The sequence below is a fragment of the Penicillium subrubescens genome (genome assembly GCF_028828155.1).
Source record: "Penicillium subrubescens strain IBT 31985 chromosome Unknown utg000010l_segment0_segment0, whole genome shotgun sequence".
Taxonomy (NCBI): Eukaryota; Fungi; Ascomycota; class Eurotiomycetes; order Eurotiales; family Aspergillaceae; genus Penicillium; species Penicillium subrubescens.
The window spans coordinates 2,360,403-2,378,971 of NW_026643160.1; the positions used below are offsets into that span (position 1 = coordinate 2,360,403).

The 18,569-nt window shown below is 48.9% G+C and overlaps 9 protein-coding genes across 9 annotated transcripts; 6 read left to right on the top strand and 3 right to left on the bottom strand.

Moving 5' to 3' along the window:
• Window positions 1-902: 902 nt before the first annotated feature.
• On the top strand, window positions 903-1,953 carry N7473_012009 (cysteine and histidine-rich domain-containing protein; the record flags this gene model as incomplete). Its single annotated transcript, XM_057157948.1, has 3 exons — window positions 903-1,008; window positions 1,069-1,585; window positions 1,641-1,953. The coding sequence occupies 3 exons, from the start codon at window positions 903-905 to the stop codon at window positions 1,951-1,953; spliced, it is 936 nt and encodes a 311-aa protein (XP_057003798.1).
• Window positions 1,954-2,295: 342 nt separating this feature from the next.
• Window positions 2,296-3,237, top strand: N7473_012010 (BTB/POZ domain-containing protein; the record flags this gene model as incomplete). The annotated part of the gene is made up of 3 exons (XM_057157949.1): window positions 2,296-2,301; window positions 2,477-2,563; window positions 2,623-3,237. 3 exons carry the CDS (start codon window positions 2,296-2,298, stop codon window positions 3,235-3,237), a joined length of 708 nt encoding a protein of 235 aa, XP_057003799.1.
• Window positions 3,238-5,592: 2,355 nt separating this feature from the next.
• On the top strand, window positions 5,593-7,193 carry N7473_012011 (putative ethanolamine kinase; the record flags this gene model as incomplete). The annotated part of the gene is made up of 5 exons (XM_057157950.1): window positions 5,593-5,769; window positions 5,826-5,937; window positions 6,073-6,488; window positions 6,588-6,931; window positions 7,019-7,193. The coding sequence occupies 5 exons, from the start codon at window positions 5,593-5,595 to the stop codon at window positions 7,191-7,193; spliced, it is 1,224 nt and encodes a 407-aa protein (XP_057003800.1).
• A 151-nt stretch (window positions 7,194-7,344) lies between these two features.
• On the bottom strand, window positions 7,345-7,782 carry N7473_012012 (uncharacterized protein; the record flags this gene model as incomplete). The annotated part of the gene is made up of 1 exon (XM_057157951.1): window positions 7,345-7,782. The coding sequence occupies one exon, from the start codon at window positions 7,780-7,782 to the stop codon at window positions 7,345-7,347; it is 438 nt and encodes a 145-aa protein (XP_057003801.1).
• A 1,534-nt stretch (window positions 7,783-9,316) lies between these two features.
• N7473_012013 (uncharacterized protein) lies at window positions 9,317-10,140 on the top strand (the record flags this gene model as incomplete). Its single annotated transcript, XM_057157952.1, has 4 exons — window positions 9,317-9,514; window positions 9,570-9,646; window positions 9,790-9,884; window positions 10,040-10,140. The coding sequence occupies 4 exons, from the start codon at window positions 9,317-9,319 to the stop codon at window positions 10,138-10,140; spliced, it is 471 nt and encodes a 156-aa protein (XP_057003802.1).
• Window positions 10,141-11,853: 1,713 nt separating this feature from the next.
• Window positions 11,854-12,159, bottom strand: N7473_012014 (glutaredoxin family protein; the record flags this gene model as incomplete). The annotated part of the gene is made up of 1 exon (XM_057157953.1): window positions 11,854-12,159. One exon carries the CDS (start codon window positions 12,157-12,159, stop codon window positions 11,854-11,856), a length of 306 nt encoding a protein of 101 aa, XP_057003803.1.
• An 860-nt stretch (window positions 12,160-13,019) lies between these two features.
• Window positions 13,020-13,954, top strand: N7473_012015 (bZIP transcription factor; the record flags this gene model as incomplete). Its single annotated transcript, XM_057157954.1, has 2 exons — window positions 13,020-13,128; window positions 13,182-13,954. 2 exons carry the CDS (start codon window positions 13,020-13,022, stop codon window positions 13,952-13,954), a joined length of 882 nt encoding a protein of 293 aa, XP_057003804.1.
• Window positions 13,955-13,992: 38 nt separating this feature from the next.
• On the bottom strand, window positions 13,993-15,251 carry N7473_012016 (Short-chain dehydrogenase/reductase SDR; the record flags this gene model as incomplete). Its single annotated transcript, XM_057157955.1, has 6 exons — window positions 13,993-14,132; window positions 14,188-14,292; window positions 14,345-14,419; window positions 14,473-14,599; window positions 14,661-15,118; window positions 15,179-15,251. 6 exons carry the CDS (start codon window positions 15,249-15,251, stop codon window positions 13,993-13,995), a joined length of 978 nt encoding a protein of 325 aa, XP_057003805.1.
• Window positions 15,252-16,412: 1,161 nt separating this feature from the next.
• Window positions 16,413-17,909, top strand: N7473_012017 (Major facilitator superfamily domain general substrate transporter; the record flags this gene model as incomplete). The annotated part of the gene is made up of 1 exon (XM_057157956.1): window positions 16,413-17,909. The coding sequence occupies one exon, from the start codon at window positions 16,413-16,415 to the stop codon at window positions 17,907-17,909; it is 1,497 nt and encodes a 498-aa protein (XP_057003806.1).
• Window positions 17,910-18,569: the final 660 nt, after the last annotated feature.

The following is an 18,569-nucleotide window of genomic DNA, read 5'->3' on the forward strand; positions in this document are numbered from 1 at the left end:
ATGGCCAATATCACTATTCATGGCCATGCAACTCGATATCGTTACAAAGGAAGAGGGGAGAATTCGTCAAGTGCATTTTGAAGGAAGAGGTGTGGCAAGTGCTCTCTATAAAGCGCATGATCTCCATGGACATTTCGCCCTACGTATTACTTTAGGAAAGTTCTCGGAAGATATCCACTGGCCCACTCGAGTTGAGGATGTCAAGGAGTTAGGTAGTCATCTGGGTATTCTTGTTAGAAAATATTACATATGCAATGAGTCTTCCTACATAATTTCATGTGTGCCTTTGATACGTCTTTCTAGACGTCTTTCAATATATCTTTCTTCGTATGGCAACTCCACATCAAAGACACAATGCCATTACGGTGTTACCCAGTTAGCGCTATGGGTGGACAGAAAGCACTCGAGTAGTGATTCAACCACATCTAGTTAGGGTTCCTGTCGGTCCTAGTCCAGACAGGACCCTTCGTTGCTTAATTAAATCCAGAAAGTGGGTGCAATCTTTGCAGCCTCGGATTTCTCCAAATTCTAAGCCAGATACATGACAATCTAGGACTTGAATCAAATCAATATCTCAACCTCGATTTTCAACGGCGTTAATGGTGACTTCTCCCAATTCAAAATTGGCGGGGATCTCAACTGTTGTCTGATTGGGTCATCGCCCCACCTTCTCCGTTCTCCGAAGTCATGGAAGCAATTGATGGAACCTTCGAGCTTCACCCCGGCTGAATCGCGCGGGTCCTGCTTTTATTCGGCATTCGCACTGATCTTGACACCTTAAGTCCATTCCACTATACTTCCTACAGGTCCTACCGTCTCTTTTCGCGGGAACCACGACCCCGATCTTCCTCACAGACCCTCCACAACGCTCTCGCGTCACTCTCTCTGACCAGTTACACACCATGGCTAGTAAATGCGTTCACAAGGGATGTGGGAAGACTTTTGCGGATCCCGAGGAAGCCTGCGTGTATCATCCAGGTCCACCAGTGTTCCACGAGGGTCAAAAGGGTAAGGACCTTGGTGCTACCCCGTTCATTTAAGGCTGAGACTAAAGCTAACTTTGCTTAGGCTGGAAATGCTGCAAACCCCGCGTCCTGACCTTTGAAGAATTCCTCGCCATTCCACCCTGCACCACGGGAAAACACTCCACCGTTGACGATACACCTGCCCCAGAACCTGTACAGGCTACCGAGGAACCAGCTGCGCCTGCTCCCGCGACTGCGCCCGCGCCCGCACCAGTGCCTGTGGAGACGAAGCTACCAGAGCGCCCTGCCAACGCTCCCGAACAGCTAGTCGTCGAGGAGACTGACTCGGATGATCCTGATGCAGTGATCCCTGAGAATGCGACATGTCGCCGGAAGGGTTGCGGTGCTACATATACTCCCTCGGCCTCTCGTGATGTGAAATGTGTCCACCACCCCGGAGCGCCCGTTTTCCATGAAGGTAGCAAGGGATGGTCCTGCTGTAAGCGGCGGGTGCTGGAATTTGATCAATTCTTGAAGATCCCTGGCTGCACGGAGAAGGTCAGGCATATGTTTGTGGGCAAGGCAAAGCCGGCTGGCGAGGAGAAGGTCGAGTCTGTTCGGTAAGATTTTGTTGACCGCAATTGCGATGACTACGCTAACATCGACTTCTTTTAGAAACGATTTCTACCAGACTGCCTCCTCCGTGAACGTCTCCCTCTACCTGAAGAAGATCGACAAGGAACGCGCACGCGTTGACCTCGCCGAAAAGTCCATCACCTTCGACCTTCCAACCTCTGACAATAAGCGCTTCCAAGACACATACAATCTATTCGCACCCATTCACCCGGAGAAATCGTCGTTCCGCGTACTGGGCACTAAGCTGGAGCTGGCATTGGTCAAGGCTGATGGCACTAGCTGGCCGGTTTTGCGCAGCGACGACAAGTGGTCTGGGGAGCGCATTCAGATTGGTAATGCAGGCCGGGCGTGAGGGGAGCTAGACTAGGTCGGCATATACCTTGAGTAGAGGAGGTGGATTCCAAAGCTGAGGTTTGGTTGTGATTTCCTACTGATGCCGTTTCATGATGGTGATGCATTGATGACTAGGGTCGAGTCGAAGGCCTATTGAATAATATGAATGAACATGTCTTCGCGACACACAGATGTGACTGTAATCCAAGTTCGTAGGTATCGCGATTGCCCTGCCAAGCATGGAAGTTCCCCCTGATTGCCTCGATATCATGTACTTCCTCGCCACAAAAGGATGGCTTTGGGGGTTCATTGCTTCTCTTCCTCTTCCTGCCACTACCTCATCTTCACATATTTCCCTTTGATGCCGGTAAGTATCTCCAGCCATCAAGATTTACATCACTCCTGTTCACTCAACATCTCCTTCCTCGGTTCTCTATCGAAGCCTATTTCATCAAGACATCGTCATGTCGACACTACCAGAAACAAAGGACTGAGCACGCGAACTGTTCCTACACGGACACTTCTCCGACCTGATAATCAAGTGTCGAGGTGTTGAATTCAAAGCTCATCGGTCCATTTTTTGCACCCAGTCAGCCTTCTTCAACAACATAATCCAAAGTGGTTCCAAGGTAAACTCAAGGAGCGCTCGGGGGGAAGATCCCTCCATCTCAGTCGCTGACTTCTCCAGGAATCTACTGAGCAACCGGTCATCAACATCCAGGGAGATACCCCAGAGAACCTGGCGCGAGTCCTAGCTTACCTCTACCGGGGAGACTACGATGATGTCGGACAAGACCTACACTTCCGATCTACCACCGCCCCCTCTGATGGCTCTGACGCAGTCAAGCAAGAGACCAAGTCCAAGCACACCGGTCCAGCACGGGAAATCGTCCTAAACAACATGAACGTCTTCCTCGCAGCCGAGAGGTTCGCAATTCCTCCAATTAAATCTCTCGCAGAACTCAAGTCTTTGGAATGGGTGCCGCAAACGCCAATTCCCCCGTGGTCCCCAAAGTCGCTCGAGACGTCATGGAAAAAGGTTGCCGCCCGTCATGAAACAAAGTTACAGGATGTCATTCTCGCAGTTATCTACATGCATATTGAGGAACATGTTGAGAATCCTGAGATGCTCGACTTCTTCGCTGCTTTCGGGGCCATGGGGTCACTGATTATCGAGATGCTTGTTAAGAGTGGTCGGGTGAAGTCAATGGTTAAGCCTGACAGTATTGGAAAACTGACGGCGGCTTTTACCTCGATTTGTAGCAGTGAAGATCTGAGTGGTTTTGGATGTGAGGATTGGTGATGGAGAGTGCCCGGTCGAAATGGAGGTTCCCTCTGTTCTTTCTTTGACACGATACCTATCGACGACCTCTTCATGGATCTTGAGAATTCTCGCGGAATGATTGGTTGAGCTATGCCTCAAACTGGAATTTCTACGAGTGTGGAATTAGCCTAGCTCTTTTGGATTATCCCAGGGCTCAAGTTTTAATTTTCGATACGTATCCATGATCTCAATCTGCTCTATTTTGTTACTCAGAATGGCTGGGAATATATATCCCCGATTCGAGGTGTTTTCACTCGTAGATGGAGCCTGTGCGCGAGATACATATTTCAACACAAACGAGCCGATTCTACTCCGTACGTAGATATTCAAGGTTGGAATCCTGTGTTTGGCCACGTCCTACCATGAGAGTTGATATAGACAATCCATTTGTCAGTTCGAGCTCTGATTCATGAAGAATCCAGGGCCTACACCTGCAGTGGATTGCTCAGACTAGCTTAGCTACCTAGGTAGCCATGGAGAGAATTACAGCCAAGGCTGCTTGGTTCGTAGCCCAAGTTCTAGCCACATAAAGCTTAAAAGGTCCAAGCTTCTTTGTCGTCGACTGCCGTGAAGACTTAACGATGCAGAGGCTCTGAGCGACACCGTTGAAGCAAACAGCGAGCCATGATTCGCGAGCATTATTAGGCAACACAATGGTGCTCCGGAATCAAGCATACGTGATGAACCAGGTGACTATGCAGACATCAATAGTCCAATGCCAAGAGCGCGTCTCGACCCTCGCAAAGCAAATTTGCGTGATCGAGATTTGCGGCTTAAAATGTTTACAAAGCTACGCGTGCAAGTGCCGAGAGGATCTTGATCCCCATCGGTTTAACACGAACCAACACCCACACACCAACGACCACACCACCAAACCCAAAGGAAATGATGAAAAAAGGAATGTACCGCCCCCTCCACAGCTGAAGCGCATGAGGCTCCCGTGAGGGAACCCTTGCCTAGCCATATGTGGAAGGGAAAAAGAGAGACGAACTATTCTCCGGAGCCGGGAACGGAAGGAAACCCATAGAGCAAAAGCCACAAGGATAACCCTCAGCAAGCCATCTGTGATGGAGCCACGGGATTGTTTACATATATTGTAGATATAGTAAACCTCTACTGATGATAGAGAAGAAAAGAAAAAAACAAGCAAAGGGCGGCGGGCGGAAGCTGTATTTAAAGACAAAAATTGGCAAACGCGCTAGTGCGGATTGGGTCGGCCGGAATATTGAGGAGCCGGGGTCCGTGAAAATTTGACTTTGAACTAGCTGAATGGGGAAAGTAGGGCTGGCAATGACTAGGGCTTGTGGGGCTCAGGTGATATGGTGTCTTAAGCTGGTGGAAATTGCATGTGGAAGTGTCCGCTTGGAGAGTCCAGCAAAGCCAAGTTGGCTTAGTCGCCTTAGCCTTGGTTGCCGCCTGAATTCGATGGCGGTCTACAAGGAAATTGGAGCGGTCAAGAACTCAACGGGCTTGTTCCAGATCGAGTCCATTCTTGAGAGCGATACAGAGTCCTACTACGGTACTACAGTACTGGCATGTAAATTGTACTAAATAATATCTTTTATTTCCACCCTAGATATTCCCCGTTTTCATGTTACATCTATGACAATGCCCTTAAGGTACCTGATACTCCCTAAACCGGATGGAATGTGTGGACAGGTGACAGGGGCAAGAGCCTTAGCCTTTTCCAGATGGCTTCCATCGAATCAGGCTGTAACCTTGTAACCTTAGGCCCGCTCTTCTTCCAATCAAGGTACGAAAGCACGAGACCAGTCGATCGCTTTGTCTCATTATTCTTCCGTTTGACTGAACCACCGTTTGCCTCGTAACATTTCGTGCACCTATCGAAACTAGCTTTTTGCCCCCAAATCCACCCCGTGTCCCCTTTTGGACCCTTCCCATGCGACCTCTTTCCCCATAGAACAAATCAGAATTCACAAACCTCATCCCATCTTGATCCTTTGAACTACGGAGTATGTACTGGGTACTTAGATCCTGCCATATTTAGTCTCTGCCTTCCCCTCCATCTACTCTGCAGATCTCCCGTTTCCATCTTTCTGTCTTTTCACCAGGCTACAGAGAATTATAATTGTTGAGGCTACGACTTGTTGTCTCATAATCTGAGCCTAACGCTGTAAAAGTCCCCACCAGACCCTGACTTTTTTTCTCGCTCTTAAAGGCGTCCTCCCCACCCCAAGTGACCCTCCCCCCTGTCCCAGTCCACCTCCTGTTGGCACATTCCTACCACCGACTGTTACGACTTCCACTTCGACCACCACTTGCGAACACTCCTCCGACTGTCCCCTCAATCTCCTCTCCTCTCTGCTGCCCACCATGGGTTCCTCCGACACCACCAACGGTGCTCCCGCCCTGCGCTACATCCCCCTCACCTATACCCCGGCCGACTCCCAGGCCTCCGCATTGCGCTTGATCTTGACCCTCTTCCCCCACTGGGAGGGCCCCGGCAACAAGATCGAGTTTGTGCGATTCACCGATGGCATTACCAACACTGTGCGTCCGTACCGAACCCCCTCTCCGTCATACAATCACTGACCTCGACCTTGCAGCTCCTGAAAATTATCAACCGCAAGGCTGGCCTGACGGATGAGGAGATAGACAATGATGCCGTACTGATGCGCGCGTATGGAAATGGCACAGAGATCCTTATAGACCGTGAAAGTATGAGACTCCCAGGACTGCCTCCCAAGGCCCTCCCCCTTTGCCCCCGACTCTGGCCCCATGCGACAAACTCCATGGCCCTCTGGCTCTCCATTGCCCAGTGCGACATTCGCTAAAGTAAATCCCTCTCTCTAGGAGAAACCACTTCCCATGCCCTTCTTGCTAGCCGTGGCCTGGCCCCTCCTCTCCTTGCCCGCTTCAACAACGGCCTCCTTTACCGCTTCATTCGCGGCAAGCCCTGTGGCCACGAAGACTTGGTCACCCCTCCTATCTTCCGCGGTGTTGCGCGTAAGCTCGCACAATGGCACGCTGTGCTTCCCAACACGAGCGCTGCCTCATCATCTACAAATGGAGTTGACAAGCACGATGCCGACATTACACCAATTCAACCGCGCCGGGCAGGCTCCTCCATGTGGGAGGTCCTCCAGCGATGGGTTCTCGCTCTGCCCGTGGCCACTCCCGAGCAGCGGACCCGTCGGTTGACTTTGCAGAAGGAACTCGAATGGGTGGTGGGCCAGCTGGACGACGGTGTAGGCATTGGTGAAGACGGCGTACGCCAAACCCCCCCCTCCCTCCCGCAGACCCAACCCTGGGTTTCCCGTTTTCCCTCCGTTGCACAGCACCACTAACTTTTTTTTCTACCTGTATAGCTTGTCTTCTCTCACTGCGATCTTCTATGCGCCAATGTGATCGTCCTGCCCGATGACGCGGGTGTGCAGACCGAGGATGGCATTGCCCCGGTCAACTTCATCGATTACGAGTACGCCGTTCCCGCCCCGGCGGCCTTCGACATTGCCAACCACTTGGCCGAGTGGATCGGCTACGACTGTGACTACAATATGATCCCCACTCAGTCGGTTCGCCGTCAATTCCTCACCGAGTATACCAAGAGCTACTGCGAGCACCGCGGACTCGACGCTTCTTCGCAGGCCGAGATCGTCGACCGCCTCTACCAGGACGTGGACCGGTTCCGCGGTATCCCTGGACTCTACTGGTAAGTGGACAACTTTAAGACCCTTGGAATTTCCCACCTACGGGAACCGATGAAAGCTACGCGTGCTAACGCTGTTCTCGTTCACAGGGGTGTCTGGGCTCTGATCCAGGCCCAAATCTCGCAGATTGACTTTGATTATGCCGACTATGCCGAGCAGCGACTGGGCGAATACTGGGCGTGGAAGCGTGAGGTCGATGGCAGCAGAAAGCAGGCCGGCGAGGAGATGCCCCTCCGTGAGAAGCGCTGGGCGCAGGAGGCATGAGGCATGAGGCCTGACATGACCCCTCCATCTCCCCGAAGTGGCCTGACTTGTCCCTTGCTCCTCTCTCGCTCCACCCCTCTCGCCCCTCCTCTCCTCGCTCCCTCTCCACAGCATTTGCAGGCATCCCCCCTGATTTGACGACTTATCTCTCTCACATATTCTCCTCCTCGCATTCTGCATTTCGCATTTGCATCTTCATCCCACCTGGCCCAGCGGCACATACGCCCACCCGCAGTAGGCCTCTTTCGCTCGCCACGCCCCACAAACCTTCGCTTTCGACTCTTGTCACGACCTGCATAAGGCCCGGGCAACTTGACGCACGGCTTTTTGCCGCTGGGCCACCCCTGGCCCAGCGGTCCTCTAGTCTCTCGCCTCGCGCCGAGACTAGCTGCCCGCGATGACGCCAACTGTCTACATCATCGCTCTCCACCTGGCGGAGAGTACTGGTGTATCTAGTCGCGCTTAGCGGTGTCGTGCTGTTGTCATGTTGCGCTGCTGCCATCTCATCCCGATGTCGGCAGAGCCAATGATTGCGGTATAGGGCAACCACGTGCTTGAGTGGAGCGGAAGAGGCCCGCTGCAGGCGCATATGTATTGCGACGTCATTTGTGGTCTTTCAACGACGGTGTTGGGCTCCTTTTAAAATTATGGTTATCGTTTTTTAACTATCGATCTTTTGTTGTTGTTGTCGTTGTTGTTGTTTTTGCCTCCATGGTTATTTCTGTCTATCTTCATCGCTTGTTATTCTGTCTTTATTGCACTGCACATACTGCTGGCTTGTGTCGCTATTTGACTTTTGATCTAGCCCGCTGAAGATATAGCAATACATGGAGCCACTGAGTTGATTAGCTAGGTTAATGATAATATCTTTAGTGTTGGAATTTTTCTTTCTAGTATCTTTTGGATCTGGAGTTTTGGGGTTATCATGTTACTGAATCTTTCTGCCTGTGTCTTACTATATCTTGGCGAGAGACCGTGGAGAGGCACCCCGCACTACCTGCATGGGACCAATAACCAGACCTGGAGGTCTGTCTATATGTAGTCTCGAGATCGATTAGTAAAAAGACGGCCTAAAACAACAACAGCCTCATACTAATCTCTCCTCTTATATATCATCCCAACCTACCTAAAAAACACCGAAAGATCATATGGAAAAACCGACAACATCCCAGATCCAACATCCTCAAACAAAGACCCAGTCCCAGTCCCTCCCCCAAAACCACCATCCACATTCAACCCACCACCCGCCCCAGGCGCATCGCGCGCTTCCACTCCGACACCGAACCTGGACCTGTCCGGCACGACATTCTCTGTGGCGCCATGCGGACGTTGAAACCAGAGTTGGTGTAAGAGCCACGCATATTGCGATGCGAGATGTTGTTCGTCGATTGCGATGTTTTGGAGGAGTGTGATGAAGCGCTGGATTAGGGTTGTTGTGTGGCTGGAGCGGGACTGGGATATTACGCTGGAGGAGTGGGCTTTGAAGAAGGAGACTGAGGAGGGGATTTCGTAGCTGGGGGTAGTTAGAACTTAGGGGTTAGTATATTCGTTTTAGAGGGAGGGAGGTATTTTGAATAAGGATTGAAGGGAGGGTTGCTGGTAAAACACCATTGGCAGAGATCTTAGTTGGCGCTCCTAGAATTCCCTTGGGAAAACTCGTAGTAAAAACTCGGCTGCGTCGAGAGCTTCATAGATATGCCTTGCATCTGCACTTGCCATCGTCGAGTCTGGAAAATCCAAAGCACTCATACTCAAACTCAATCCAGCCCTCGCACCCACACCCAGACCCGCGTTAATAAAGCACAGCCTGAAACCCCCAGTACATCATCCCTCTGTCTCTTCAAACCCTCCCAGCAGTGATCCTGTTAGTAGGTATGATTTTGGCCAACGAGTCACCCCGGTTTCTCGCCATTAAAACGCCAGACAAAGCACTCATAGTGCTCTCTAAGCTGAGAGAGCTACCCTTTGACCACCCATATGTGCGAAATGAGATGCAAGGTATTCTCGTCGGACTCAAAGAGGAACGATCTCTAGTATCTAGCACTTCGTGGCTTACACTAATCAAAGAAGCCTTCACCGTGAAGTCTTATTTTCCTCGTACTTTCTTGTGCATCAAGCTGATGATGTGGAGCAACTTGACTGGCACCAAGGCTATGACCGACTACAGCCCTACTATCTTCAAAACTGCGGGACTTTCTGGCTCTTCGGTCAGTCAGTTCGCTACCGGCATCTATGGTATTGTGAGGTTTATTGCCTGCGTTTTCTTTTTGACCGACTCTTTGGACCGGAGGAAGGGACCTTTGTGTACTGGAATTGTTCAGGTAAGCCATTATCGAGACTTCGGATGCATTCTGTTCCTGTCTAATACCAAAACAGGGTCTAGCATTGTATCTCGTGGGGTTTTATATTCTATTCGATCCACCTGTGGAAGTAAGCAATCTAGATCCTGCTGGGTACGTCGCTTTAGTGGCCATCTATATATTTGCCGCCATCTATCAATCTGGCTGGAGTCCTGTTGTATGGACGTGGTGCTCAGTAAATTCTCTTCCCTGATCATCGAAAGGAAGTTCTCACAAAAGCTCACAAAGCTCATTAGGAATACCCGCTGCGCGCATGCGAACTCTGCAAATGGGGAGGCTACAGCTAAGCAGTGGTTATCCAATTTGTTGCCGCAACGGCCACGCCCAGCATGTTCGCAACACTTGGGGTAAAAAGACTTCGGAACTTACTTTGTCTATGGATCATTCTGTTTTGTCGTGGTAATTTTCACCTGATTCTTCGTTCAGAAACAAATGGCGAGCATTACATATTACAGAGACAAAGGGGCATGGCTAACCATACTCTAGGGCTGTCTCTGGAGGATTTGAATGAACTCTTTGCCCAGAATGATATCCGGGCAAGATTTACACCCTCCCGCTTGACTATCATTGAAGCCGATCAAGATTGAATGCTAGACAGTTAGGCTTGGTTGTGAATCTATGAGAACGGTACTTCCCTGCGTCAAATGCAACATAAGACAGTCAAGATAGCCAAGATAGCGGCAATGATATATTGTCCGAACTAGGTTCTTGCCTACTTAGCTCAAATGCTTACGCCTTAAACTGGGCGCTACTACATATATACCTTAAACATTGTTAGTTCGGCTAGTGAGTGATTCCTTGATGGCCAATATATTTGCGAACCATGAATCAACGAGCCTCAGGCAGCTAGAAATTCTGTTAGGCAAGAAAAGATGACGAGACTAATCAAGGACAAAAATCAAACAGCCAGGATTTGAGGATGGTCACCACCACGCTACCACTACGATTTATTTACCACATATTAGCCAAAAAGTGGATCTTTAATTCATGTGCTACAGTATGTCTTTAGCGAACGGCATTACTAATGTAGTGTCAGTCTGCGACCGGTCGGTGTTATTAACCACACTCTCTGCACTTCCATCAATTACGTTGGTTGATATCAAAATATTGATATTGTCTACAAGGATTTTTGATGCAATAACTTGCACCTATGGCCCAGTGGTAAGGCGTCGCTCTCCTAACTACCCTTTCTTTCAAAGAAACGGCTTTGGTTAAGCGAAGATCCGGGGTTCGAACCCCCGTAGGTGTGTAGTGAAGTTTTTGTAACATGGTGTGATGATATCACCACGTCTCCGCCTACCCCACCAACGTAAACTACTTTATTACTTTTTAGATTATTTTTTTTCTTCTCTAATAGCTTCTAGAATCATATTACTCTCGAAATAACTCCTATTATTACATATTTGGTCAATATCTCGTTCAGTTGACCCTACTCACCCATGGTGGAGCAAGCCTTGGGAGTTTTGGTCCGTACCGTGGAACTAGCTTCACCGCTCTAATTCTGCCATCAATTCCCGAGTGGTTTAGGTCCGTCCCCCATTAGTTAGTTAGCTATTCGCAAATCAGGCATAGTCATTCCTTTCTTAGACGTTCATACATACATACCCTTATAGATCCTGCTCTTCATATACATTTCCTCTCTGATCTCGCTCCTCTAAAACATAAATAAAAATGGTTACCGCCGTATATTCCACTATAGGCCGCCGCCGGATCAAGTTAAACCCTCCGTTTCTGTCTCGATTGCTGCCACTGTCAACCGATTCGCATACACACGCATATCTACATTCACACACTAGAGACCTATCGTGTCTATCTACCCCTGGCCTCGGTAGCACAGGTGAGCTAGGAGTCCTTGATCTCTTTTCACTCCTCTGAGAAGGCGATATATATAGGTAGCATGATGCACTGACCCGTCAAGTCTCCTTACGCGTACTCCATCTCTACGAGCCAGATCAATACTGTGCACGAACTCAATAGCTGCAATACATATGCATCCGTTGTATAATTTCCTCAAGTCTCGCAGGGCTACATCTTTCAGAGCTTGACTAGGTAAATCTGGAACCAGGCTGCGACACATTGTAGCATAACAGAGTTGCGACGAAAGCCAACGGTGTTGAAATATATATTTTGTGGTCAACACAATGTTATGTCGCGGTCGGAACGCTGACAAACTCTAGTTAAATACAAGTGGGTTGATAGTCGTGATACAGATTATGCTGGGGAGATCAAGGCATTTGAGACCCTAGGGAACAAGCGTTGAATGGGAACTCTCGGTAATCTGGATAGAGCGACCGTTAGGTTCACTTTTCTGCATCGTCAACCAACTTCTCGACCTCCTGCTCGGTCCATCGATGAAATAGCTTCCGCGCGTCGGAAAGCTCGGCCTCCCTAGGTAGCCCATTCTTGACAGCCTGGGCGTGTAAAACAGGGACATCAAACTCGTATACATCCTTCCAAATCTTGTTTTTGGCGTCCATAATGTCCTTCTCAACGTATTCGAAGGGCCGTCGTTTCTGGAGTTGCATCACAGTGTGCTTGGCGGTGTCGCATAGGCCACAGCCGGCACGGGTGAACAGGGTCAACCGAGCGAAATGTTGAGGCGCCATTTCATAAAGGAGGGAGTTATTCCAGAAACAGATTTATTGCTGGGCCATTACAGCAGGGGGAAGAATTGAGAGAGGGATGAAAAAGGGATAGAATGATATGCGTAGGTTGAAAGTGATTAGGTTGTGATGATATCGCCGACCGAGGGTCGAATCGGAATCGCGGAACTTCGCTTAACCAAAGCCGTTTCTTTTGAAGAAAAGGAATCTAGGAGAGTGTTTCTAGAAAGGACTTATTATTTAAGTATCTCGTTCTTATGTATTTACACAAATTCGATTCTCTTTCGTCACAACCAATCCAATATAGAAATCAGTGTCCCTCGACCATTGTGGATTTTCTGGATTAGTGTTGCCCCAGAACGATGCACGGCATCTTGAAGCCATCGTAGGAATATGAGTGGATGATTTACTTGTATGAAGGTAGATTTAAGAAGAGATGCCTTTTTATATCAGTCGCAATGGTTTTGTAAATTCCCTCACGCACATTCAAGTAAGCTCTATTTGGAACACCTTTTGAACATACGTTTAGATACATTCGAACTACCGGGATTTTCGGCTTGGGTTCCGTAGAGGAATTCAACACACTCTAAAGATCGCCATTGAAGCTCATATTCTATTGTACAGGCATTCTCGCGGAGCTATTACCTGGGTCAGCAATCGCTGCCGTACTTTTGGTTTATCTTATTTTTGTAGAACACTGCGATCAGTACTTTGACGAGTACCCCGTCTTAAGTTTGGTTCAGATCAATACAAGGCTCGCGGCTTTAGGAGCTTATTTCCGATGCGCCATTTCTGCACTGCCGCCTCCCCCAGAACCTTCCTTCATCCTGCAATGAACTAGGATCTATCTAGTATCGCGTAACATGACTCAAGAACAGCCCTCTAAACAGCCTGAAACAAGTGAATCTACAGAGAAATTAGATCCTGTTTCTAGACGAAGGCTACAGAACCGCCTCAACCAACGTGCCAGCCGTAAGTGGCACAGACTCTCCTCCCACCCTGACAGCTGGCTCACACACGTGTAGGTAAGAGAAAGCAGGCAGAAAAACAAAAAGAGGAGCGACAACAGCGTTGGATTATCTATACCAATGAGGCCAATGTTCCTTCTGTGAGAGAAGATGTTCGCGCCAAAGAGACGCCAGAATCAAGTCCAACACCAAAAAACTCACCAATAAGTCAAGACCAAACGAGCCCGTTCACATGTGGCACCTCTCAACTTTCGCCGGTGCGATATTTTAATCAATTAAAGAGGGAACTTGTCCAAGCCGCTGGCAAATTATCGCCTTCACCTGGTCTTATTCACTCCGTGACACAATTCAACATCATGCGAGCCATGTTCCAAAATGCCGCCACCATGGACCTTACGATGGATATTTTAAGTGAAGATATCGCGTCATCATTCAATATTGCCGGTCCGATCACATTTAATCTACCGCCCAGCTTACAGCCAAGCTCGACACAAAAGCAAATCATTCATCATCCATGGATTGACCTCCTCCCTGTTCAATCCTTTCGAAATAGTTTGATCGTGAGAATGGCAGAATACGACGATGAGGAACTTTGTGGAGATCTTTATGGCCTGAGTAGCTCTACTGGAAAAGTTGGGTTGATAGTTTGGGGCGAATCGTGGGACCCATTTGCTTACGAACTATCAGAAGAAGTGGTGAGGAAATGGAGCTGGATGCTGAAGGACTCTCCAGAGCTCCTTATATCTACAAATTATTGGAGGAGGAGGCGAGGGGAGAAGCCCTTGAAATTTTTCGAGCCAAACGATCACTTCATACATGAAATTGAATGATAAGAGAGTAAGAAAAATACTATCTATGGCAAAAGATTCTACCATGTATACTTCTCCTGGATCATCTCCTCACTTATCTCCCAAAGACGCGTAATATTCCGTTCGTCTCGGACATGCGAGTGCATATGATCGTTTGCCACGGCGTTTTGGCTCAAGAACGATCCGTTATAGTCAACGACTAAAAGCCAAATGCGTCAGCAAGATGCTTCGAATAAGATCTGGTTAGTACTGACCTGAGATTGTAGAATCAATCATTCCTGTGATGATAGTCGCTGCTCCTTCTGACTGAGTTGCCCAAGGTTGCATGTCAAATTTGTTTCCATCGGCATCCACAAGGGCTGTTCAAAAATGAGTAAGGATCCTCGTATCGCGCAAGATCTAATGACTTACAGCCAGGTTTTTCCCATTCCTTGACCATTTCCATGAAACCTGGAGGGCAGTGTCTTTGCAAGCCGGAGTTGACAGCTAGGGAAGTTAGTCTTCTAGTAAAGTACGTGATATTGAAGTGATAAACGTACAGCCAGGATCAATGCTGAAGACACGGATACCTTGGCTCTTCAACTTTTCACCAAGCCTTTTTGCGAACATGGTGCGCGCGGCATTGGACTGACCGTACGCGGCCCATGGCTCATAGATCTTTCCGTCCTATGAAGAGGCTCAGATTTTAGATTTTCTTTCTAAATGGGAAACATTGCTCAGGACTCACGCTGAAACCAAGGTCGTCGAAATGAACCTTGCCTTGTCTCATCACAGCGCTCGACGTAATGATAATCGATGACTCCGGGCCAGCTGCCTGGACTTTTGGCAGGAGGAGCTTCACCAGGAGGAAGTTCGCAAGATAATTCACGCCGAACTGCATCTCAAAGCCATCCTTGGTTTTGGAGAAAGGACAGGCCATCACACCGGCTACAAAGACCGCATGATCAATCCTGGGCACATCTGCGAGACCCTCTTTGACTGCTTGGCGAATTTTGCTCAAGTCGCCGAGATCCATGTTGAGAAAGCGTGTCTCGACATTGGGCTTGGACTCCTTGATCTGTTTGATGATTGGGGTTGCATTTGGCTCGTTACGTGCACTCAGGATCAAGAGCTTCGGATCGGCGGCGGCTAGCTGGATGGCAAGTTCACCTGCAATGGACTGCTCGGAGACACCAGTGATCAAGACTGTTGGTAACCGATGAATTAGTTCAGATCAACCACGGGAGTAAGTTAATCGAAGGTTACCTGTTTTGCCCGCAAGCGATTTGCCGTACTTCTCCAGAACGACCTCGGAGCGAAGGAGTTGCGGGACAGACATTGCAGCTGATAAGATTGAAATCGGATAGATTGCTTCAGTGAATTGATATAAAGAGAATCTTGTTATGAAAGAGATCAATGGACATCGAGCACCATTCTTATATCTTTCTTTGAGATCGCACAATCATGGGTGTTGGACTTAATGGAGGCCGTAACTCCGAAAATAATGGAGCCACTAATCTCAAACTCCGAATCAATCTCACAATTATGCCTCATTGAGCTAGCGCCTTGTCATCTATCGTGAAGAACCAATTTAAAGTTAAGATGTGAAGAAACAATATCGGCATTGCTTGTGTTGCCTTATTGTCGAACCAATCACGATGTAGGTCCCACAACTACATTACCCGATTAGGCTAGCGGACTGTCATCAATTTCGGCCCACAGAACAAGCTCATCAACTGAGGCTCAGTATTCTGACATCATGCACAGGGGAATTTTTTAATGATACTACGACTCATTCAAACCTCGGTTAGGACCAGAAAAGACCGTTATTGCGTGTGTCAATAATTGTGCTGAGTAAACCCGATCTAAATATTTTCTGCCGAGGATAGGAGGCAAAACAGATAGTTTATTGATGAAGTTCACTTCGATTATATCATCATCAAACAGATTCCGGCGAACCATCCATGTATAATTTGCAACGGCCTTTAAAAAGTGCTCTAGAGGAAGATTAAAAATGAAATTCAAATACAGTCACAAACAAGGAGGGTGAACCTCACGCATGCTCTTCGAATGTCAACACAAGTGAAATTGGCCTTCGAAACGCCTGATCAGAAAGTGCCTGTGCCTCAAGTCTATGAAACCAATCAGAGGGCAGCCGGTGGCTCCGAAGGCGATCAATAATTGATTTTCCTGCAATGGCGCTGCATATGGAATACCCCAATGCACTATATGCACCATAGAAACAAGCAATATCAATGGTGTCGGCCAATGGCACGGTGTAAACACAGGGCAAAAAAGTGCAATCGGGTAGTAGAATAAACCGAAGGACTCCGATTGGGCACTTCAGGATTCGCGTTCGACGCATGAGTTGTCCCTTATCCCTTATGCAGATCACTCCCAAAGAACCTCTTCAGCCCCCCTGCCGGAGTCCTGCATCAAGACCCCAAAATGACGCCGCCACACACAAACCCTCCACACGCGCCCCAGACATGAAAGAACCATGGCGTCGACAGCAGGATATCAACCCCTCCACGACGACGACACACCACTCAGACCAACCATCATAGCCGGCATAATCTCAACCTGGATCGCAACCTTCCTCGCAGCCGCCGACAGCACCATCACATCAACTCTCTCCGCCACAATCGCCAACGAATTCGACTCCCTCAGCATCATATCATGGCTCGGCTCCGGATACCTAATCGGCCTGACAGCAACACAACCACTCAGCGGGAAATTAAGCGATATCTTCGGTCGGCGGGCTAGTTTTTGCTGCGCTTGTTGCATGTTTACCATCGGTAATCTTGTTTGTGGACTCGCCGGGTCGAAAATGGTTCTCATCACTGCGCGCGTTGTTACTGGTATCGGCGGTGGGGGATCTATCTCGATTGCTACGTTTATCGCATCGGATAATATTCCCCTCAAGAGACGTGGGATATGGCAGGGAACTGGGGCTGTGGTTTATACGGCAGGGATGGGGCTTGGGGCTGTGATTGGGGGTGCTGTTAATGATGCGGTTGGGTGGAGATGGGCGTTTCTTGGGATTGCGCCTGTTTCATTGCTTGCTGGGATTGGAGTTGCGATGTTTGTACCGGGTTATACCGACGATACACAGGGTTGGCGGGAGTTATTGAGTCGTGTTGACTTTGCTGGTGCTGCGACATTGGTCGCGTCTTTGATACTGCTCCTCGTTGGCCTGAACCATGACGGGCCTGAGCTTGTCACTGGCCTGTTCGCGATTACTGTTCCGCTGGGGTTACTTCTCCTCGCTGGCTTTGTGTTGATTGAGTGGCGATGGGCCAGAGAGCCAATCATTCCACTGTCGCTCTTCCGTCAACGGACGGTTGTGGCCGCCTGTCTGACTGCTTGGTTCATGTCGATGGCCTTCTATGCGCTCACATTTTATGTGCCGCTGTACATGAAGATGCTGGGCCATTCCACGAGCCAAATCGGACTGCGTCTTCTACCTGACTCGATTGGTGCTGGACTCGGGTCTTTCCTGGTTGGACTGGTCATCCGAGTGACAGGCAGATACGGTGTTTTCCGGTATACCGTGACTCTTCTGCTAGTGCTAGCATCGATGGGCTATGCCTTGATCTCGGTTAACACGCCGTGGATTCTTCCAGAGGTGTATCTGTTATGCAAAGGCTTTGGCATGGGCGGAGCTCTGACGATGCTGATATTGGCCCTGCTGCATTCCGTACCGCATGAGAGACATGCTACTGCCACGTCTGCCTTGTATGCTTTTCGGTCGACTGGAGCGACCGTGGGGCTTTCAGCTGCCAGTACAATGTTCTACCATCGGATGAACCAGAACATGCTGAACAACGGGTCTAGCTGCCAGGAGGGAGATCCGTGTTATCTAGATGCTCTGCATGGAGCTTTCCAGCTCGCATTAGCCTTTGCTACTGCCGGATTAGTGTCTGCTTTGTTTGTCTCAACGTATGATAAACGTGGAAAGGAGGATGAAGGACAGGAAATGGATGAAAATGAGTGACCATTCATTGCGTTACGTAGGTACAAGGCGAGCAATATGATCAAGTACTGTACTCGGAATGAATGATAGCTTCCGCAGGCAAGGATTTAGGGTTCATCCAGCTTTGATGGATTAGGAATCACATAGTTGATATCTTAGGGCTGGCCAGGTCCAATGATTAATACTATAAATATTATTATTCATAGCCGTTGATTAACTATGAGATTCGGCATCGATGTCCAGGCCCGCGGGTCCCGTCGCAATGATGATCTCGAAGTAATCTGATTACTCGATCGGAACCAGAACGGAAGCAGAAATTGGTTGAGGCCGTCCCCACTCTCAACGTGATCGGGTCCCGTTTCGCTGGTTTTGTGCTCGGAACGGACTGCCTAAACGGTCCAGTGTATGCGGCAAGCTCCATGGACACTTAGTACTGTACATACCAAGCTCAGATGTGTACTTTTTTACTTGCAGTATTCGTGGATATTGTGTAACAGTCTATCTTCCACGCATCTTTCTCGAAGTACTCTTTTTATGAGCCGCATTTGAACTCTGGGGATTCTATCAAAGATAATAAGATTTACCACAGTACCTACGTATATGCTGACGTCATTGTCCAATCGTGCCATCTGAGTCTCTCTCGATCGCAGCGTCAATGATGCTGGGGTAAGACGCAAGCAG